Raw genomic sequence first — 18,771 nt, 5'->3', positions numbered from 1 at the left:
CCAGCGCTTGTGGCTCAGTGCAGAGGCAGGGGTCCCCCTGCCCCACTGAGTGTGTCCTTGGCGAGTGGGGCTGCAGAGCCTCCCCCACCCTCCTTACCTCTGCCACCCCCACTCCAGCTAGGCCAGGGCTGGAGGGGCCTGGTGGGGGTTTCCAGGAGTTGCCCTCATAGCTGGGAATGCAGGAATGTGGACTAGGGGGTCAAAGGTCCGAAGCTTCCCATCTACTCCATAGGACCACTGCAAGTTAAAGATGTAAAATTTAATAATATTTTTCTGGCCACGGGACATGACTTTTAAACAACAGGGAGGTGTGTATGGGGTGGGTGTTTCACATTGAAAGATAGTAAATATTCTATATAATGAATACAGAAATATATACATCCAGGATTTGGGCTTTGGTTATTGATGGCCTGATAGATTGTTTAGGAATAATAAAGAAAACATTAAGAAAAAAAAAAAATAGGGTGGTCAGAGTAGGTTCTACTGCAGGACATTAGAGTGAAGACCTGGAGGCAGAGAGGGACTGAACCATGAGGATTTCTGGCTGTAGCATGTGTCTGTAGAATGCCTGGTCCATGCAAAGTCTTTGAGATGGGAATGTTTCTGGCACATTCCTGGGAAAGCAGATGCTGGAGAGGCTGGAATAGAATGAAAGGTAATTAAAAACAGATGACTTGAGTACAGTCTTCCTCTGCTTTCTTTGGTGCCCTGGCTTTAAGCAAGCATGATTGATCCAAGGGTAAGCAGTGAAGCTGGTTCATCAGCAGCCATCCTCAAGCCCCTGGAGACGAAGGACAGAGGGAACATAAAAATGTAGTCAGGCTCACTTTCTCCTGTGGAGTGCTAAAATATCCTCCAGGAACACTTGAGATTTCATGCCCTTCTTGATGGTAAGGGTTTTCAAGTGCTTCTAACAGGACTGAAAGCTTTTTGATTAAGAAAGGAAACTCTTTCCTATTAATTCTTCCTGGTTTTAATGCTACGGAGTTTCTGATCTATATTCAGTTTTTCTACCATATTTTTAAAGAATTCTAGAGGAAAAAAATGTGAAAACTGATCTGTATACTTTGGAATATATCTACCCTTATATGCAAATACCACTAGGAAATAATGAATAATTTTAATAAAAATCAAAAGAAATCCAGTGTATTCTTATATATACCCACCATGTGGTTTTATTCATATTTTTTTATTGCACATTTCAAACCTTGGAAATTTTTATTGGTCTATTTGTAGGAGCAGTTTTGAAAATATGTGTTGAAAATGTATATGTAAAGGAATAACTTTAATGGTTTGGAATAAATTATTAAAACGTAAACCATGAAGTTTGCTCATGATTCATTTTACCCATTTGAAAGTAGTGTAACTACTGGATCAGGCAATTCACCATGGGCCCAGAGGGGTCCTGCATATTCTTGCTGGGTGTGCCAAACTGCAAGACTTATCTATTGGCAATATGCTAGTCCCACAGGCAATTCAGTAGGTCATGGTGACCACAGCCTGACTTCAGTGTAACGCCTCACTTTCAGGGTACAGGAAGACTGGCTTGTGTGCTGTGTGCTACAATTTTTGTCACTTGCTCAGAGTGCTGGCCCTGTGTTCATCAGCTGTGACACAACCCCATCATGCCCACAGCATCCAGCTGTGGCCCATCATATCACCCTGGGGACTAAGGGAAAATGGAAGCAACACAAATAAGTTGATACTCATGGTATGCTGTTTGCTGTGTCATGAGTAATAATGTCCTTTGTCTCTGAACCAGGATTCTCATGCCTTCTGTTGACATCCATGAAACCGTAACAGACTAGATGAATAATCTCAGACCCTTCATAATTCTTGATAGTAACCCACCTCCAAAAGTCAGAAAAGAAAAAGTGAAAGTTGCTCAGTTGTTTCTGACTTTTTGCCACCCCATGGACTATACAGTCCGTGCAATTCTCCAGGCCAGAATACTGGAGTGGGTTGCCTTCCCCTTCTCCAAGGGGATATTCCCAACCCAGGGACAGAACCTGGGTCTCCCGCATTGCAAGCGGATTCTTTACCAGCTGAGCTACAAGAGAAGCCCAAAAGTCAGAGAAATATTGTAAAATGCCTCTCATTGTACACTTGCAAGTATATAAAGTACCATATAAAAATTGCATGTCTGATGCTATCTTTTCCTTCCTCATTTTGTGACATTTTTAGGGACACTTAAAAACAGGTTCAAAATTAATATTTCTATCATTCCCACAGCTCATTATCCCTCTCCATGTCCTCCCTTCTTTCCTTATCTGGCTTAGGGTCCATGGTTATCATTAATGTCACTCCCTGTCCCTTTTCCTTTCATTTGACTTGTCTGGCAAATTCAAAACTGTGGTTGAACTAAAGTATTTGTAAAACCTCAACCCTGCACTGAGCATCTGAAAACCGTGGACTGGTCTCATTTGAGATTTATGACCACAAATTTCAAAAGGGCTCTGATAACCTACGACATTTCCCATATGCTTGCTGTTTCACACTGCCTTCACGTTTTCCACGTGCCTTACTCTTCCTCAGTTAATAAACTTTAGAAAATACTTCACTGAGTAAAATGCAAACTCTTAGCCAGGAGCCATCTCATTTCCCCCTCTAGGCACCTTCCAGTCTTTGCCATTCCTCCTATCATAATAAACAAACACCTCTACCCCCAGTCAATCCTAAAGGAAATCAACCCTGAATATTCACTGGACGGACTGATGCTGAACCTCCAATATTTTAGCCACCAGATGGCCACCTGACTCATTGGAAGACTCTGATGCTGGGCAAGATTGAAGGCAGGAGGAGAAGGGGATGACAGAGTATGAAATGGTTGGATGGCATCACCGACTCAATGGACATTAGTTTGAACAAACTCTGGGAGATGATGAAGGACAGGGAAGCCTGGCATGCTGCAGCCCATGGGGTCACAAAGAGTCAGACATGACTTAGCAACTAAACAACAACAACCCCTAGCAAAGAACTATTTCTCTCACCTTCTCCAAGGTGTCACTCCTTCAATTCTTTTTTTTCTCTATTTCAGAAGTCTTTCCTGGATTATTATCATAATGACTATCATCTCTTATCTTAAAATAAAATAAAGCAAAACAATACTTCATCTGATCCTATTTCCTAAAGGCTACCCATCTCTACTCCAATTATCTATAAATGTAACCTTCACACCCTTATTTCATTCAATGAATTATACTTCTCCCTCCACTACTCCACAGACCACTCATTGCCACAACTAATGGCATCAACAAAACTGACTAGTTCCTTCTTTTTGCATCATTTTCTCCACTTGGCTTCCATGATGTCACTCGGATTTCCTCCTATATCACCAGTCACACTTTAAAGCCTCCTCTTGTGGTTCTTCCTCCTCCACCAGACCTCTAAATACTAGACCACCCAGGGCTCCATCTTGGTCTCTTCTCCTCTATCTCTATTCCTCATTGAGTCCACCCAGTCTTTGGGTCTTAAAAGATATCTACTTCCCAATAACTCCCAACTCTACGTCTCAAGCCCTAAACACTCCTGAACTCCACATCTGTATATCTAACTACTTAGTTGACATTTCCACTAATAGTCATCTCAAAGTCAACACTTCCAAAACAGATCCCTTAATTCAGCCACCTTTCCCTTCATAAATCCTTCCTTCAGGAAAGCTTATCAGCTCTGTGTGAAAAATATAATCAGAACCTGATTCCTTCTAATCAACTCTATAGCCCTAATTCAAAACATCATCTTCTATCATCTGAAATATAACCTGTTTCTATTCCTACTTCTCCCTTCACTCTCAACTCAGCAGTCAGATCGTGTCACATTTCTTCTCAAACCTGTAAATAATTTTGCGTATCACAGAGTAAAAGCCAAAGCTTTATAACAGTCTGGGGTATGATGTGGTACATTCAATTATTTTTCAAAAATATTCACTCCCTTGCCACCATCCCCACCTCTGCCAACGGAGTGCATTATTCCACCTCTTGTCTCTGAGCTTAATCATGTGACGTCAATAGACATGATGCAATCAATCAAAGGCTTGAAGATGTTTTTGTAAGTGGACCTGCCCTCTTACATCTCTGTCATGAGAAAAACAGTTAGGACTAGTCTGCTGATCCCAGAAAAAGGAAGAGAGATACAAGCAATAGAGCTGCTTCATCTAAGCCTAGTTTAGATCAGCTGACCCCAAACCAGACTTCTTATGGATGTAAGCAAGCCCCACTGGGATTAGTAGAGCTGTCTAGATAAGCCCAGTCTAGATCTGACTCACAGGCATGAGCTAAATAAACAGTTACCATATGCTTCTGAGTTTGTGGTGGTTATGTGACAGAAACTGGTAGTCTGCAAGATGTGACCCCTGTTAACTATCTGATCTTCACTACCTTATCCCCAACTCTTTTCCAACCACACTGGCCTCTGCTATTTTTCAACTACACCAAGCAGCCTCCTCCCTCAGTATCATTGCCCTTACTTAATATCTCACATCAAGATATCCAAGGCTTCTAATACTTCCCTGTATAGCTACGTACCAATGGAATATTACGGATGAACCTTCAAAACATTATACTAAGTGAAGGAAGTCAGTCAAAAAGATCACATCTTCTTTCTGACCCTCAAATAGGGCAAGCTCACAGCTTTGACTATTTTCTGTCCCTAAATATTCTTTTTCCTTATCCTCATAACAGATTCTCTTGTCATCCAGATTTCAGCTTACAAGTCTTCCCCTCAGAGGCCTTCCCTTGATTTTCCAATCTAAACTAGCTATCCAGCCACATGTGTCATCTCTCTGTTAAGTCTAATTCTGTCACATATTCATTTAATTCATTTGTTCATTCAACAAGCATGAATGCTTTGTATGCACCAAGCACTTCTGAGTATAGTAAGACTCAAAATCCCTGCCCTCATGTAACCTATAATCCAGTGGACAGGGGACAAATAATGTTAGGCAGGGACTTAAATTATGGAGAAAATTTAGAGTAAGAGAATGAAAAGTTACTGGGATGAGGAAAAGGCTATTTCCTATAAGACTAGTCATAAGACTCTTTACTATGCAGACTGCCAAGTAGAGGCCTGAAGAAAGTCAGAGCAGGTGGAATCTGGGGTGTGGTGAGGGAATGTCAAGAAAAGAATAACTTGAGATTCAAGCCTGTAGGCTTGGAATATAACTGTACTAGATAAAATGGAGACAAGAAAGGAAATTTGTTCATTTTCCCCTCAGCGGAAGTGATTTGATTTAAAGCCACTGTGAGTTTGGGGTGTCAGTGCAACATCCAATTAAGGATGTCCAGCAGGCTGTTGAGCACACAGAACTAAAACCAAGGATCTTAGGACTAGACGTAGATTCAGGAGTCAGCCCCTGAGAAGTGAAAGATGAGCTTGTAAAAAGAGATGACATTTCCAAAGGACTAGAAGGAAGAAGAGTGCTAACAACTAAGTCTTAGGGAATTCAACAAAATATTTATAAAATGTTATAAGTATTGACATTCTGATATTTTTACTGATAGTTCCGATATGCATTTTTTGTGCCTAAATCTGCCTTCCTTTCTTCAGCCTCAGCAGAATGCATGTGGCCTTATCTGTCTTATTCACTGCCACAATCTCAAGTGCCTGAAAGAGTACTAAGAATGTAGTAGGTCCTTGTCCTTAGGAAATCTATAATGAAAAAGTATTTGTGTGCTTTCCTAGTTCAGCATTCGTTGTTAAGAAAATAACCAACAGTAAGCAACCTGCAATCTCTTAGGACATCATAATTTCCATCTCTGGTGAGTTCCTTTAAAAAAGTGTCCACATACTTTTCCAACATTATATTGGGCACCTGAAATGTATTTCTAATTTCACTGTAGATAGATCCTTAAAATGGAAACACAGTAACTGCAAGGAAGACAAAACGGACATCCCTGCATTAACGTCTATATAAAAAACATCAGACTTAGCTTGCAGCTGACAGGTTTTTGACTTTCCAGAGCCTTTTGCTCCAGATAGGATAGGTGAGATAAATCTGGGTGTGTTCAGGCTGAAGGACTAGGACAGCACTGCTATCCTTTTCCAGCTGCATGGCTTGTGCTATTCCTTTGAAATGAGACTCATTTCCTTAAGCTCTGGTATGCTGAGTCAAATTGTGTTATGTTTTCCTCTGTGGCTGAAAAAAAAAAAGAACAGCTCTTATTAAGATTAGAAATGTTGAGATGTACAGACATTAAAACAGAAAAGTGTTCCTTTTCTTATTTGGTAAATATTTTGCTTTTGAAAACATCAGTAACTAATCACAGCTGTTTCCTTTTGTTACAAATGCATCCAATCAGGTAAAATTCCAAATGAAACACACAATCCAACGAATTCATTCCATTATACAGTACAATGGGAGCCTTAAGCCTTGTGAAATGTATGTATTAAGTATGCATGTATTCATCAAATCAAACAAAGAAGCTAATGGGTCTCTGATTAGTGTTCTAACTCTATTATGATGATGCCTGAATCTCACCCTGACTCATCTAAAACATGTGAACAAAATGCTATTAAGTTTGATAGACAGTCTGTTACACGCCATCACCATTCTGGTTAAATATCCCAAACTGAATTTTGGCTGGAATCTCTCTCTTGAAAATCAGGGGCAAAGAGCGAGCTGCTATTAAGCTGAGGTAGTCTTCTATTTTAACCTCAATAGTTTGTAAATCTTTATGCCAAAACTAAAACAAACATTAATCAAAGTTAATCTCATCTAGGATTCATAATAGATCATGTTTTCAAAGACATTGTTACATGGACATTACCAGGGTTCATTCAATCCAAAATTAGGTATTCAGAAAACTAGGTAAATAGCAAATGAATTTTTATTTAATATTTTAAAAATACATTTTTGTGGCAATTATAAATAAATTTCTAACATGATAAACTGATACTTTGAACCAACAACAGGGCCACAAATTCATTTCCAAATGCAAAGCAGTTACCCTATGTTTAGGGATAGTTCATATTAATGCATAATTTTGTTTTGAAGAAAAAAATGATTGTTACAATCAGGTATATAATCACTTAGTTACACCTAAGTTCTATCGGTCAAAAATATATTCTTTTAGAAAATCCATTTTAAACATCTTATACTTTTTTTCGGTGATCTTCTATAAGCAATGTGAGAAGTGCCCCTTGATGGACAGAACTCAGGAACTGGTTTGACCACAACTAAATTATACTGATATCTATAATACAGGCCTCCAAGGGACAGTCCAGCTCCAACTTGTGAAGCAGGCCCAGTTCAGAATGTTGAACAAACAACAGTACTAATCATCAAAAATTAACAACTTTAGGTATTTTTGTTTTGGGTTTCTGTGGTTTAGGCACATCCAAAATTTCTTCATAGTCTGCACTCATTCCCTTTGCCCAGCGACCAACTGTGACCATTCGATCTGTAAAGACACAGAAAACTCAAAATGTAAGAAAGACAGTGATCAAATACACCCACCTAGATTGATTGGTACTGGTTTAGCAAAGGAACTAGTTTTGACATGCATAATCACAAAGAGAGAAGAGTCCATCACTAAAGCAAAGTGAGCAATTCCGTAATTGATTATAACCCTTGATTTCAGAGTACATGGGCAATTTGTCATCCCAATTAGGGAAATGCAGCAACTGCTTTGCAATGCACAAGTTGATGAGAAAGCTCCTTCATTCTTTCCCAGAGTTCATCATTATAGAGTCAATGAATTCCAAGAGACTGTAAACAGCAAGACTTATGAAGCATCAGTTTTATTTTATTTTTTTTTTTTGAAGCATCAGTTTTAAATGCACAAGATTCCACCTGTGAAATTATACAACATCTGCTTGTCAGTCTTGTCATTTGGGAAGTGGCAATCCTCCCAGGAGGGAGAATTCAAATTCCACTTCTCATTTCAATCTCACTGCCTACAATGTAGTAAAGACTATCTTCTTCTAGACAAGACTCTAAACAAGAACTCTTGGTTTTCAAATTCAAATGCCAGGGGTAGGAAGTAAGAATGGGCAGACTTATTTGAATAGTACTATGACCATTTGATATAGAAAGAAATGTGCTTTTTCTCCAAGAAGCACTTCTGGGCTATCCTACTGTCTTACCTCCTTTCATACAGATTATCACCATTCTAATCTAGGCAAACTAATGTAACAATGATCTCCACATCCCCCAATATCTGTTTTAGGTTTGTTGAACATTTATGAAGTTTTAGATGACCAAGGGGAGTATTTGTTAGGAAGAAAATATAAACTGGCCAGATACTATGTGGATTACACAATTTAAATATTTCTGGAAGTTTTTGCAACCAACTTGGAATCCTTCTGATTTCAGAACCTACATGAGGATTCTCAATCATAACAATACTGCAACTTATTCTCATATTTCTTATTTTCTTAGCAAATTAATATTTTTAAGTAACATAATTGACTGTATTATTAAACACATAAGTTAGCAAATGTAAATATTTATGAATAAGATGCTTTATAAAATCAGGGTCCTCTGGGGCTTACTGATCATTTTTTTTCCCACCCGAGAACAGCAGCTAATGCTCACTTAGTACTGCTGATAAAGAAATGATGAAGTCATCACTGTAAGAGGAAACCAGACAGCCTTAAAACCAGCTGTACCTCAGGGAGTTGTTAATAACAAAAATTCAACAAAAACACAGAGGAATATTCAATCTCACCCCTTCTAAAGAAGGCCCAGAGATCTCACCTGAATTCTGACTTTCGGGACAATCTTTCTTCAAATGTTCCACAGAGCCACAAAGTCTGCAGCCACCACCTATAAAAAGAACAGAGTCACTGAAAACCTCTGATACTTACATAGGATACTTAATGTCTCAAAGCACTTTCATATCTTATTTGATCCTCATAACCTTTTTAGATGCAAAGGTAGCTGAAGCCAGGAACAACTTATTCCTATTAATAAATCTATTCTCCATTCCTCTTAACCTCATAGAGCACTAAACTGTTATCAACCCACCATTTCTTGCCCCTGACCTTCAAGGGAGATGTGGGAAAGAGAGTGAGATATGATGGAAGGTACTTGTTCTCTGGAGTGTCCAGGAGCCATTGCCTGGAAGCCTGGGTCTTAAACCACAGTTAGAAACGCATGGGCTCGTGAACTCTGAAAAATTTGCGTGCAGATGCATTTTTGAGGAGAATGTCCACAGTTTTTAATCAGATTCTTTAATGATCAATGCCCTCTCCCCCCAAAAAAGGATACAAACCACTGCCCTGCTATACAAGTCAGATGGGGGTGAGTAGTTACAAAAGGAATGAAATTAACTTTTATATCAGTGCCTTTATCTGCCAGGCATCCAAACTCTAGTAAAAATGCCTATTTGCCTACTTTAAGCAACATTCCAGGACTGTGAATTACAACACAGTCCTAAAATGAGTTTTTCTAAAATGAATCTTTCACTGAATAGTCAAACACTATTGCTTAATGGTCAAGCATTATCATGATCATGTTCATAATATTAAATGACTTACTCAGAAAAATGACCTTCACAGGGTATAAACTTGGATGAACTCACCCTTTTCTGTGACTTACTCCCCTTGCCACACTTTTTATATCTAGTCATTTTGGTTCACCATACAAAGGCTTCTTTGCTCACTAGTCATATTATATGGCCTGTTTATTAAGTTCAAAACTGAAAGACACTTCTGAGCATCTTTCAGGTCCAAGACTTTACTGCTGTAGATGCCACAGTGAAACAGAGGAGGCACTTTAATAATTATTCTAATCCTCATAACTCTTTACGGTAAAATATCATAATTCATCAAATCTAAGACACCACTGATTATAAGATATATCATTATTTTACATTCCTTTCTGGAAAAACAAAATGCCTATTATGTAACACCCACCAATATTAAGATACATTGAGTTCAGATATATTAAAATGTGAAAAAAAAATGCATCTTAGAATCAATGAAGTAAAATTTTCTCATCTCCATTTCACAGGTGAGGAAACTGAGATGAGAGAAGTTAAATAACTTGGCCAAAGTCCCACAGTTAATGAGTGGTAGTTCTGAGACTGTAACTGGTGTTAACTCCAAAGCTATGCTTTTTCATTGGACTTCTGCAAGGGAACCCAGGACATGACACAGGAAGTGTCTAGAACCTAATGGTACCAGCATCACATTAATAAATGACTCACATTAACAGATGCCAACCTCCTCCTTAAAGATTTAAACATCACAGACTTTATTGTGGGCACCTTAAGACATTAGCTGTGCCAAAGGTAAGAATGTTACATGGCCCATGCCAGACAATAAACTAAGGAAAAACAAAAATCCAGAATAGTGAGTACCAACCCTTCTACCCAAAATATTATGCTACACTGAGATTAAATTCACCACACTATTTTTTAAATCTTATATTAGTTTGAGAAATAATCTTTTTGCTTGTTAGGTTTAAAAGTAGATATTTATAACATATTCTCACAACTGATACTGAAGTAAGTACAAATAGTTTGAAATATAGAGGTCAGTTTGATTTGATGTATCAACTTAAATTACACAAAGTCTAGTACACAGAATGTGTGCTCAGTTGCTCAGTTGTGTCTGACTCTTTGTGAGGCCATGGACTGGAGCCTGCCAGGCTCCTCTGTCCATGGGGATTCTCCGGGCAAGAATACTGGAGTGGGTTGCAATTTCCTTCTCCAGGGGATCTTCCCAAACAAGGATAGAACCCCATTTCCCACGTCTCCTTTACTGCAGGCGGATTCTTTACCTCTAAGTCACCATAGGATAATGCTTGATAAAAATAATGAAATTCTAGAGATTTTGCCACTTATTTAGGAATTTATTTAAAAACTGTTTAAATGTAAATTAAATCACAACTGCATGATGACTCACCACCATTTTCAACATACAAGAGTAACAGTACTCACCATCAGCATAGAGTCCTTTGGGATTATCAGGACAAGATCTGGACAGATGCCCCATTTCCCCACAAACAAAACATTTTGCAAAAGGAAATTCACCTGTAAAGATCAACAGTTCCTGTTTAGTTATATATACACATGGATGTGTGTGTATATATATATATTGACATAGATACAGATATCTATCTATATCTATCTATCTATTTATATAGTGTAATTCATATTATTTTAAAACACTAAGAAGAAAACATATTTGTTGTTACCTAATTTAAAGTTCAATCACATTTGATTTCAAAATATTAAGTGACACATTCATAACAAACTCTGTCAGCAATGAGAAAACCAGTTGGTTACTTACTGGCCACTTTGCTCATTAACCAAATAAAAAAATTTGATAGGAAAAACAACAACAACAACATACCAAGAGCTGGGTCTACTTTAGCCTTGCACTTGGTTATTTCATGCTCTGTGGATCCACACCTGTAACAAATTCCCGTGCCCATTTCTTGATTCTCAAGGGCAGCAGGGCAATCTGCAATCCCATGGCCAGGTTGTCTACAATGGAAACAAACCTGAAAAAACAAAACGTGAGTTTCCACACTGCAACACTACACCGGCTTTATTAATTCTAGTCATCAAGAAAACAATCCCATTTTAAAGTTGTCTAGTTCTGTTTTTTGAACTCTCAGTATTTCATTTGTAGAAAAAAGTGTTTCATATTCTCCTAAACCGCGAGAAACCGTCATCTTCATCAGAGGGTTTCAGTACTTTTGAAAACCCTCAATTCATAAATCTATCAGTCTAGGAGACAAAGTTTAAATCTCTGTAGAAGGTAATTGCTTAAATGAATTAAGCAAATATGGACTTATTACATTTCACTTCATTAATGGGGATGTCTGTATCTAGAAAAACTGAGTTTTCTGGAGGAGACAGGCAATGACCATAAAAATTAGCACTTAAAATTAATACCGTCACTTTTTAAAGTTCACATAATAGAATGAATTTCAGTCAAGTGATTCCATTTAAGCTGTGATTCAAATCATAAGATATATTTCATACCAAAAATTATACTTTACAATTTTTATATCTTTTATACATGTTCCTTAATATTTATAAACAAAGGCTTCATTTTAGAATATATGCACATTTTAAAGGTATAATTCTACAGTGAATTATTTGCCTCCACCATAACATTGAACAATAGTTTCATTGCTTTACATACTACCTAGCAATTTGGAGGATTTTTTTTGCTGCAATGAATAAGAGTATCAGTCATAATCAAAGATGGTAGATATTTAAAACATTTTATTTAAACTGGAAACAGTTTTTGGATAAAATAGCTCATCATTTTTTAATTAACAATTAAGAACCAATGCTTAGTCTGAGATACTAAGAAAAGTAAGAAAATGAATTGAAGGGTCTCAACAAGCCTTGTAGTATTAAAGCATATGCTTTACTATAAAGAACTCCTTTTTTTGTTTTGAAAAACAATGTCTTTCCCCCTAATTAAAAACATAAATTTTCTCTTAAAGTTATAATACTAAACTTTTTCAAAATGTATGTAATTCATCACACTGCCTATGTCAAAGAAATTATCTTTAAATTTTTAAAAAATATTTATGTATTTGGTTGTGCTGGGTCTTAACTGTAGCTCTCGAGATCTTCGATCTTCCTTGCAGCCTGCAGAATCTTTAGCTGGGCATGTGGGATGCAGTTCCCTGATCAGGGATCAAACCTCAAAACCTGGGGCCCCCTGCATTGATACGTGGAGTCTTAACCACTGGACCACCAGGAAAGTCCTAGAATTATCTTAAAATTATCTTCATGTTAAATTAACTTGACTTTAAAATACTTTAAAATAACTACACAATTTAAACAAGACTATCTTGATCCAAATAGAAATGACTGTCTTTTCTATACCAATTTATTCATAAGGAATATTTTATCAGTATTAGCTTATAAAAGAATCTTACAAAAGACTCTTTAAATATGACACTGTATAAAAATAACCCTGCAAATAGAAGCCACATTTATGGAAGCTGCAACATTTCAAGTCTACATTGGTGCAAACAATGCTCTACATTTAGTAAGTCTATTAAAAAATAAAACTGTAAAATAGCAACAAATCTTGATTCTTATGCATTATCCTGCTAGAAGAATCCCTTGCTAAAGAAGGGAAAGAATTATACCAGTATTTCATTTCCTGTGTCTGAAACAGTTTAAAATCTAGGTCTTGGGAATGCAGAAATAAACGTGCAGTCTCCAGCATTCTCAGTGTAACACAGGAAGGAGGAAGCAATGAGCAGGGAGAGTCTCAAGGAGTTTTAGCTCTATTACTCTGCTCTGTTACTGTTACTCTGTTACTAACCAGTGCCACACATTAGATTTTCTTCCTGTGCAACAGTTTTTCATGGATAAAGATAAAAGGACATCCCTTCCAACTAACAGGAACCACACATATCTAACCTGTTGTACTTAACTTTCTCACTTACTTTGATCTTTTTTCAAAAAACGGCTATTTGAAAAAGGGCTACTGGAAGGGGTGAGAACATAGGTCTTAAAGTCAGACTCTGGGTTTAAGTATCTTTCTTTTTTCTGGCTGGACTGCATAGAGTTAGCAGTTCATTTAGGTTCACATTTATTTAATAACACATATAGTGTACTAGCCACTAATCTAAGTACTCAAATATTAACACCTTTTCTTGGGTTTGAATTCTCCTCTGCTAGTTGCTAAAAGGCTTTCACCAAGATAATTAACCTATCTGCACACTGGTGTTTTCTACCCAAAATATGGAAATAATGCCACCATCTTTGTTTTGTTGTGATAATTGATCACTACACCAAGTGTCTAGCATATACAAGATGCTAAACAAAAATCCTAGAGTTACTACTAGCCCTCAAAAGATGCCATCTAAGTCTAGCACACAGCCACAATCACACTCTACTAAAACATGTATGTGCGTGTATGAATAAGTTTCCAACCATACAACATAACATTGTGATGGAAGTGATAATCTTACCATTGCATTTTTCTTTGCTGCTTGTCTTTTTAATCGTCTTCCTTCCCGGCGACTGTCTTTCTTTAAAGCAACTTCAATTTCTTCCCTTACTTTCTGACTGTCTTTTGCTATCACCTCACCATTGTGAAGCATCTGTGAGTTTTGTCTTAAATATTCCATGAATCCATTCACATCTTCATTTAAATACTCCTTTTTCTTTTTATTCTTTTTGTGTTTTGCTTGGGGGGCATCATTTTTAAGGGACAGCCTATTGGCTTCAAGTTGTTTACTCTTTGGAAGATTCTGGCTTTGTCCCTCAGAGGACCCCTTCTTCATGTCCTCCCATGATGTTGCAGGAAAGGGTCTTTTGTTCTGTGTGGTAGTGACTCGTGCCCACCTGGTCATAGCTTCATCAGAGGTGTATCAATCTTTAAGACAAGCATGGCCATCATCATTTCAAAGAAAAAAATAAAACTAAAGATATATGCTATATCACTATATCAACGATGCCCATATGTTGAGTGTTAATTATTAGAAGACTTTTTAACTTAACTTAGAGATCTATATATTTAATTCTATAACATGCTGCATAGACATACCTGCAATGTAAATCTAGCCCTTGCCAGAGAAGCTACCACTCCAATTTAAAAAAAAAAAAAGCTACAATTAAAAAACAAACACAGATATAAATACTTGCTTCAAACTGGAAAACAATTCAGCAAAAAACCAAATTATTTCAAAAATGAAATCACATGGTAATAGTAAATTAAGTTACTTTTCCCAAATTTTGCAGTTTTCTTAGTTTATTTGCCTATCTCCAAGTCCCAGGTCTACTTTCTTCCAATCTTTTTGCACAATCTGCCATTTCATCACAAATAATTTGTACAGCAAATTAGTAAGTATACACAAATCCTGTCCTTAAGCATGGAGTTGTCATTACAACTCCTTCCGGAAGATTGATAAGCAAAATATATTCGTTTACAGTCACATGATAATACCAAATCTTCCTCTTGTTTTTTTTAAATTTTATTTTTAATTAGAGGATAATTACTTTACAATGTTGTGATGGTTTTTGCCATACATCAAAATGAATGGGTCACAGGTATACATATGTCCCCTCCCTCCTGAACTTCCTTCCCACCCCCCAACCCCTTCCTCCCCTCTAGATTGTCACACAGTACCGCTTTGGGTTCCCTGCTTCATACAGCAAGCTTCCACTGGTTATTTATTTTACATGTGGTAATGTATACGTTTAAATGCTATTCTCGCAAATCATCCCACCTTCTTCTTCCCCTACTGTATCCAAAAGTCTGTTCTTTATGTCTGTGTCTCCTGTAATCAGAGTATAAGCTACTTCCAACCCGGCTGTTTCACATCGTTTCCGACTATTAGCACGCCCCCTTCTAGGGCAGCATCCCCTGCACTAACCAGTGTTAAAACCTCAGCTTCGGCCACAACATCCCTTCAACACAAGCTGTGGGAAGGAGCCAATAAACAGGCGTGGAACTCTGCACGCCACTTTACACCACACAAGCACACTCGTCGATGCAGATCCTGTGGCTGTCACAGTGGGGAATGGGGCCGTTCAAGGGGAGATGGATGATCCTTCTCCTGAGAACAAGGAACTGGGGGAGTTCTGAGTATCCAGTCGGTCGCGTCCATTCCGCCCGACCGGCCCCAGTGAGGCTGGACACGCCGGCCCAAGCGGCTAGCGCCCTACAGCTGAGACAGATCCCAGCGCTCCGCCTGGGCCCGCCACGAAGCGCGGTGCTTCAGCCTCACCTGGCACTGGGGGCCCTCGGGGACCTAGCCGCCAGTTCCTGCGCCCTCCCGCCGAGTCCCAGGGAACGAGGAGAAGATCCTACCACCTTACTCTCTCACGCACAGCTTCTTGCCACGCAAGTATCCCCCAGAGCAGCAGAGTTAGCAGGCAAGAGAAACCCGTCCCCCTGCGGCGGCGGCGGCGGCGGCGACACCCGAGACCGGAAGCACGTCGACCCTGCAGCGCGTCACTTCCGGCGAGCAATTGGCTCACTAGCAGAAGCGTCCCTGTCTGGCGCTGCAGTGTACTTTGGTACTGGGGAAAGTGGCTAATTAGTAAATGTGGAGGGCGCAGTGTTTGAAGGGCACGCGCTAGGCGCCGGGGACACGAAGATGAAGAGTGTACGATCTGTGCTGTGCAGAACGCAAGGCATAGTGGGGGCGACGAATGAGAGGATTCGTGGCGATGGGAGAGGCCCAAAAGTCTTCCCTAAGTAGTGCTCTTTGTACTGGACCTCATTCGTAAAATTAGGCAAACATTTCTTGGAATTGATGGCGAGAGGGACTTAACGTTTTCCTTTGTTGTTGTTCAGTCGCGTCTAACTCTTTGCTACCCCGTAGACTACAGCATGCCAGGCGTCCCTGTCCTTCACTGTCTCCGGAAGTTTGCTCAAACTCATGACCATTGAGTAGGTGATGCCATCCAGCCATCTCATCCTCTGTCGTCCCTTTCTCCTCCTGCCTTCAGTCTTTCCCAGCATCAGGGTCTTTTCCAGCGAGTCAGCTCTTAGTATCAGGTGGCCAAAGTATTGGAGCTTCAGCTTTAGCACCAGTCCTTCCAGTGAATAGTCAGGGTTGATTCCCTTTAGGATTGAGTGGTCTGAGCTCCTTGCTGTCCAAGGGACTCTAAGGAGTCTTCTCCAACACCGCAGTTCAAAAGCATCAATTCTTAAGTGCTCAGCCTTTTTTATTGTCCAGTTCTCACATAGGTACATGACTCCTGGGAAAATCATAGCTTTGACTATACAGACCTTTGTAGGTGAAGTAATGTCTCTGCTTGTTAATATGCTGTCTAGGTCTGTCATAACTTTTCTTCCAAGGAGCAAACGTCTTGTAATTTCATGGCTTCAGTCACCATCTGCAGTGATTTTGGAGCCCAAGAAAATAAAATCTGTCATTGTTTCCATTGTTTCTCCATCAATTTGTCATGAAGTGATGGGACCAGATGCCATGATCTTCATTTTTTAAATGTTGACTTTTAAGTCAGCTTTTTCACTCTCCAGCTTCACCTTCATCAAGAGGCTCTTTAATTACTCTTGCTTTCTGCCGTAAGAGTGGTGTCATCTGCATATCTGAGGTTATTAATATTTCTCCTGGCAATCTTGATTCCAGCTTGTGCTTCATCTAGCTGGGTATCTTGGATGAGGTACTCTGCATATAAATTAAATAAGCAGGGTGATAGAGAAGTACGTGTCCTTTGGCATGTCTGGCCTTTCCCACACCTTGAGTATTCCCAACCTCCAGGAGTGGGCCTTTGGCAGCCATGTTTATATCATGTGACTAACTCCTCACAGCTGATTGGACCAGGACCTGGCACCTGTGATCAGAAGTGGTCCAATCTGAGACTTGTGCCTGAAATCAGGACATGCAGTCACAGGACATTAGGTTTTCATAAGCAGCAGTAAAGTAAAACTTAGCACAGTGGGAATGGATCACTATGATAGAAATATATAAAGGACATTTGGGACCCTATTAGGTGGAGGTGGCTCAGAGTAAGGAAGCTTCCAGCAGTGCAAGAGACCTGGGTTCCATCCCTGATTTGGGAATATCCCCTGGAGAAGGGGATGGCTACCCACTCCAGTATTCTTGCCTGGAGAATTCCATGGACAGAGGACCCTGGTGGCTACTGTTCATGGGGTCAAAAAGAGTTGGACATGACAGAGTGACGAACTTTCACTTTTTACTGGGTGGAGCTGGTGCCTCATAGTCCTAAACAATGATATTTAAGCATTCAACTGAAATACCACCATGTGGAGTCAAAGAAGGTCTGTCTTCAAGAGAGAAACCTTAGTCTCCTGAGCAACTATCTCCACAGCTCCCTTCCCTCCCCACAAAAAAAAAAAAATGGCTACCACCAGTGTTTGTACTTGGTGGGAAAATTGGCAATCTGCTCAGCTGACCAGGACAACTGCGCCCATCCCCATCATCACACTCAATCCAGTTCACATCTTAAACTCTTAAATAGCTTTTTTTTTTTTATCATCACTGCTGCTACCTCCTTTGTTCCAGCTTTTATCTTGAATCAGTGGCAGCTGATCTGGGCATCTGTTCTCGCTCCACTCCCTCAAATCCATTTCCCATGCTTTAGCAAAGCAAACTTTTGAAATGTAAATTAGATTGTTGCTCTCCCACTTTAAACCCTTCTGTAGTTTCCCAGTGTTCTTAAGATGAAATTCAAACTCCCTAAGATGAAATTCAAACTCTTTAAGGAGATGCTTCCCTGATAGCTCAGTTGGTGAAGAATCTGCCTGCAATGCAGGAGACCCCGGTTTGATTCCTGGGTTGGGAAGATCCCCTGGAGATGGGATAGGCTACCCACTCCAGTATTCTTGGGCTTCCATGTGGCTCAGCTGATAAAGAATCCGCCTGCAATGCGGGAGACCTGGGTTTAATCCCTGGTTTGGGAAGATCCCTTGGAGGAGGGAAGAGCTTACCCACTCCAGTATTCTGGCCTGGAGAATTTCATGAACTGTATAGTCCGTGGGGTTGCAAAGAACTGGACACGACTGAGAGACTTTCACTTCACTTCACTTCAAAGAGATATTAAGTCCCTGCCCCTTCTCTAGCCTCACCCTGTGCAAGTCCCCTCTCCTTTGAGCTCTATGACAGGAGTCTAACATGCACCTTGTTATCTCCAAGCCTTTATCTATAGTCTGTTCTCTTTGTATGGTACTCCTCCTCTTATTCTTCCAATGAATTTCCATTCACCCTTCAAGACTTTAAATATTTTATTCTCAAGTAAGTCATCCAAGGGCTTCCCAGGTGGCACTAGTGGTAAAGAACCCCCCGCCAATGCAGGGAACTTAATTCCCTGGGTCAGGAAGATCCTTGGGTTGGGAAAATCCCTTGGAGGA

At 39.5% G+C, this 18,771-nt stretch overlaps 1 protein-coding gene across 3 annotated transcripts; it reads right to left on the bottom strand.

Moving 5' to 3' along the window:
• Positions 1–6,806: 6,806 nt before the first annotated feature.
• On the bottom strand, positions 6,807–15,878 carry ZCCHC9 (zinc finger CCHC-type containing 9). 3 transcript variants are annotated; one of them, XM_043913524.1, is made up of 6 exons: positions 15,745–15,878; positions 13,898–14,304; positions 11,299–11,449; positions 10,884–10,976; positions 8,696–8,764; positions 6,807–7,397 (listed from the first exon to the last, which is right to left on the bottom strand). In XM_043913524.1, exons 2-6 carry the CDS (start codon positions 14,279–14,281, stop codon positions 7,279–7,281), a joined length of 816 nt encoding a protein of 271 aa, XP_043769459.1. In that variant the 5' UTR covers positions 14,282–14,304; positions 15,745–15,878; the 3' UTR covers positions 6,807–7,278. The 3 variants fall into 3 exon arrangements, with proteins under 3 accessions (XP_043769459.1, XP_043769458.1, XP_043769460.1); XM_043913523.1 differs by having other exon boundaries at positions 15,750–15,862; XM_043913525.1 differs by having other exon boundaries at positions 15,659–15,816.
• Between the last annotated feature and the right edge of the window lie 2,893 nt (positions 15,879–18,771).

Source organism: Cervus elaphus, chromosome 9 (assembly GCF_910594005.1).
Source record: "Cervus elaphus chromosome 9, mCerEla1.1, whole genome shotgun sequence".
Classification (NCBI taxonomy): Eukaryota; Metazoa; Chordata; class Mammalia; order Artiodactyla; family Cervidae; genus Cervus; species Cervus elaphus.
Note: the sequence above shows the minus strand (reverse complement) of the source record. Positions and strands in the feature narration are given on the sequence as shown.

Bases quoted from the DNA above. Each gene is read 5' to 3' on its own strand.
- ZCCHC9 (XM_043913524.1), bottom strand. From the start codon at position 14,281: ATGACCAGGTGGGCACGAGTCACTACCACACAGAACAAAAGACCCTTT. The intron at 11,450-13,897 runs GTAAGATTATCA...TTGTTTTTTCAG, and splicing joins CAGCAAAGAAAAATGCAATG to GTTTGTTTCCATTGTAGACA. The intron at 8,765-10,883 runs GTGAGTACTGTT...TTCTTTTTATAG, and splicing joins CAAAGGACTCTATGCTGATG to GTGGTGGCTGCAGACTTTGT.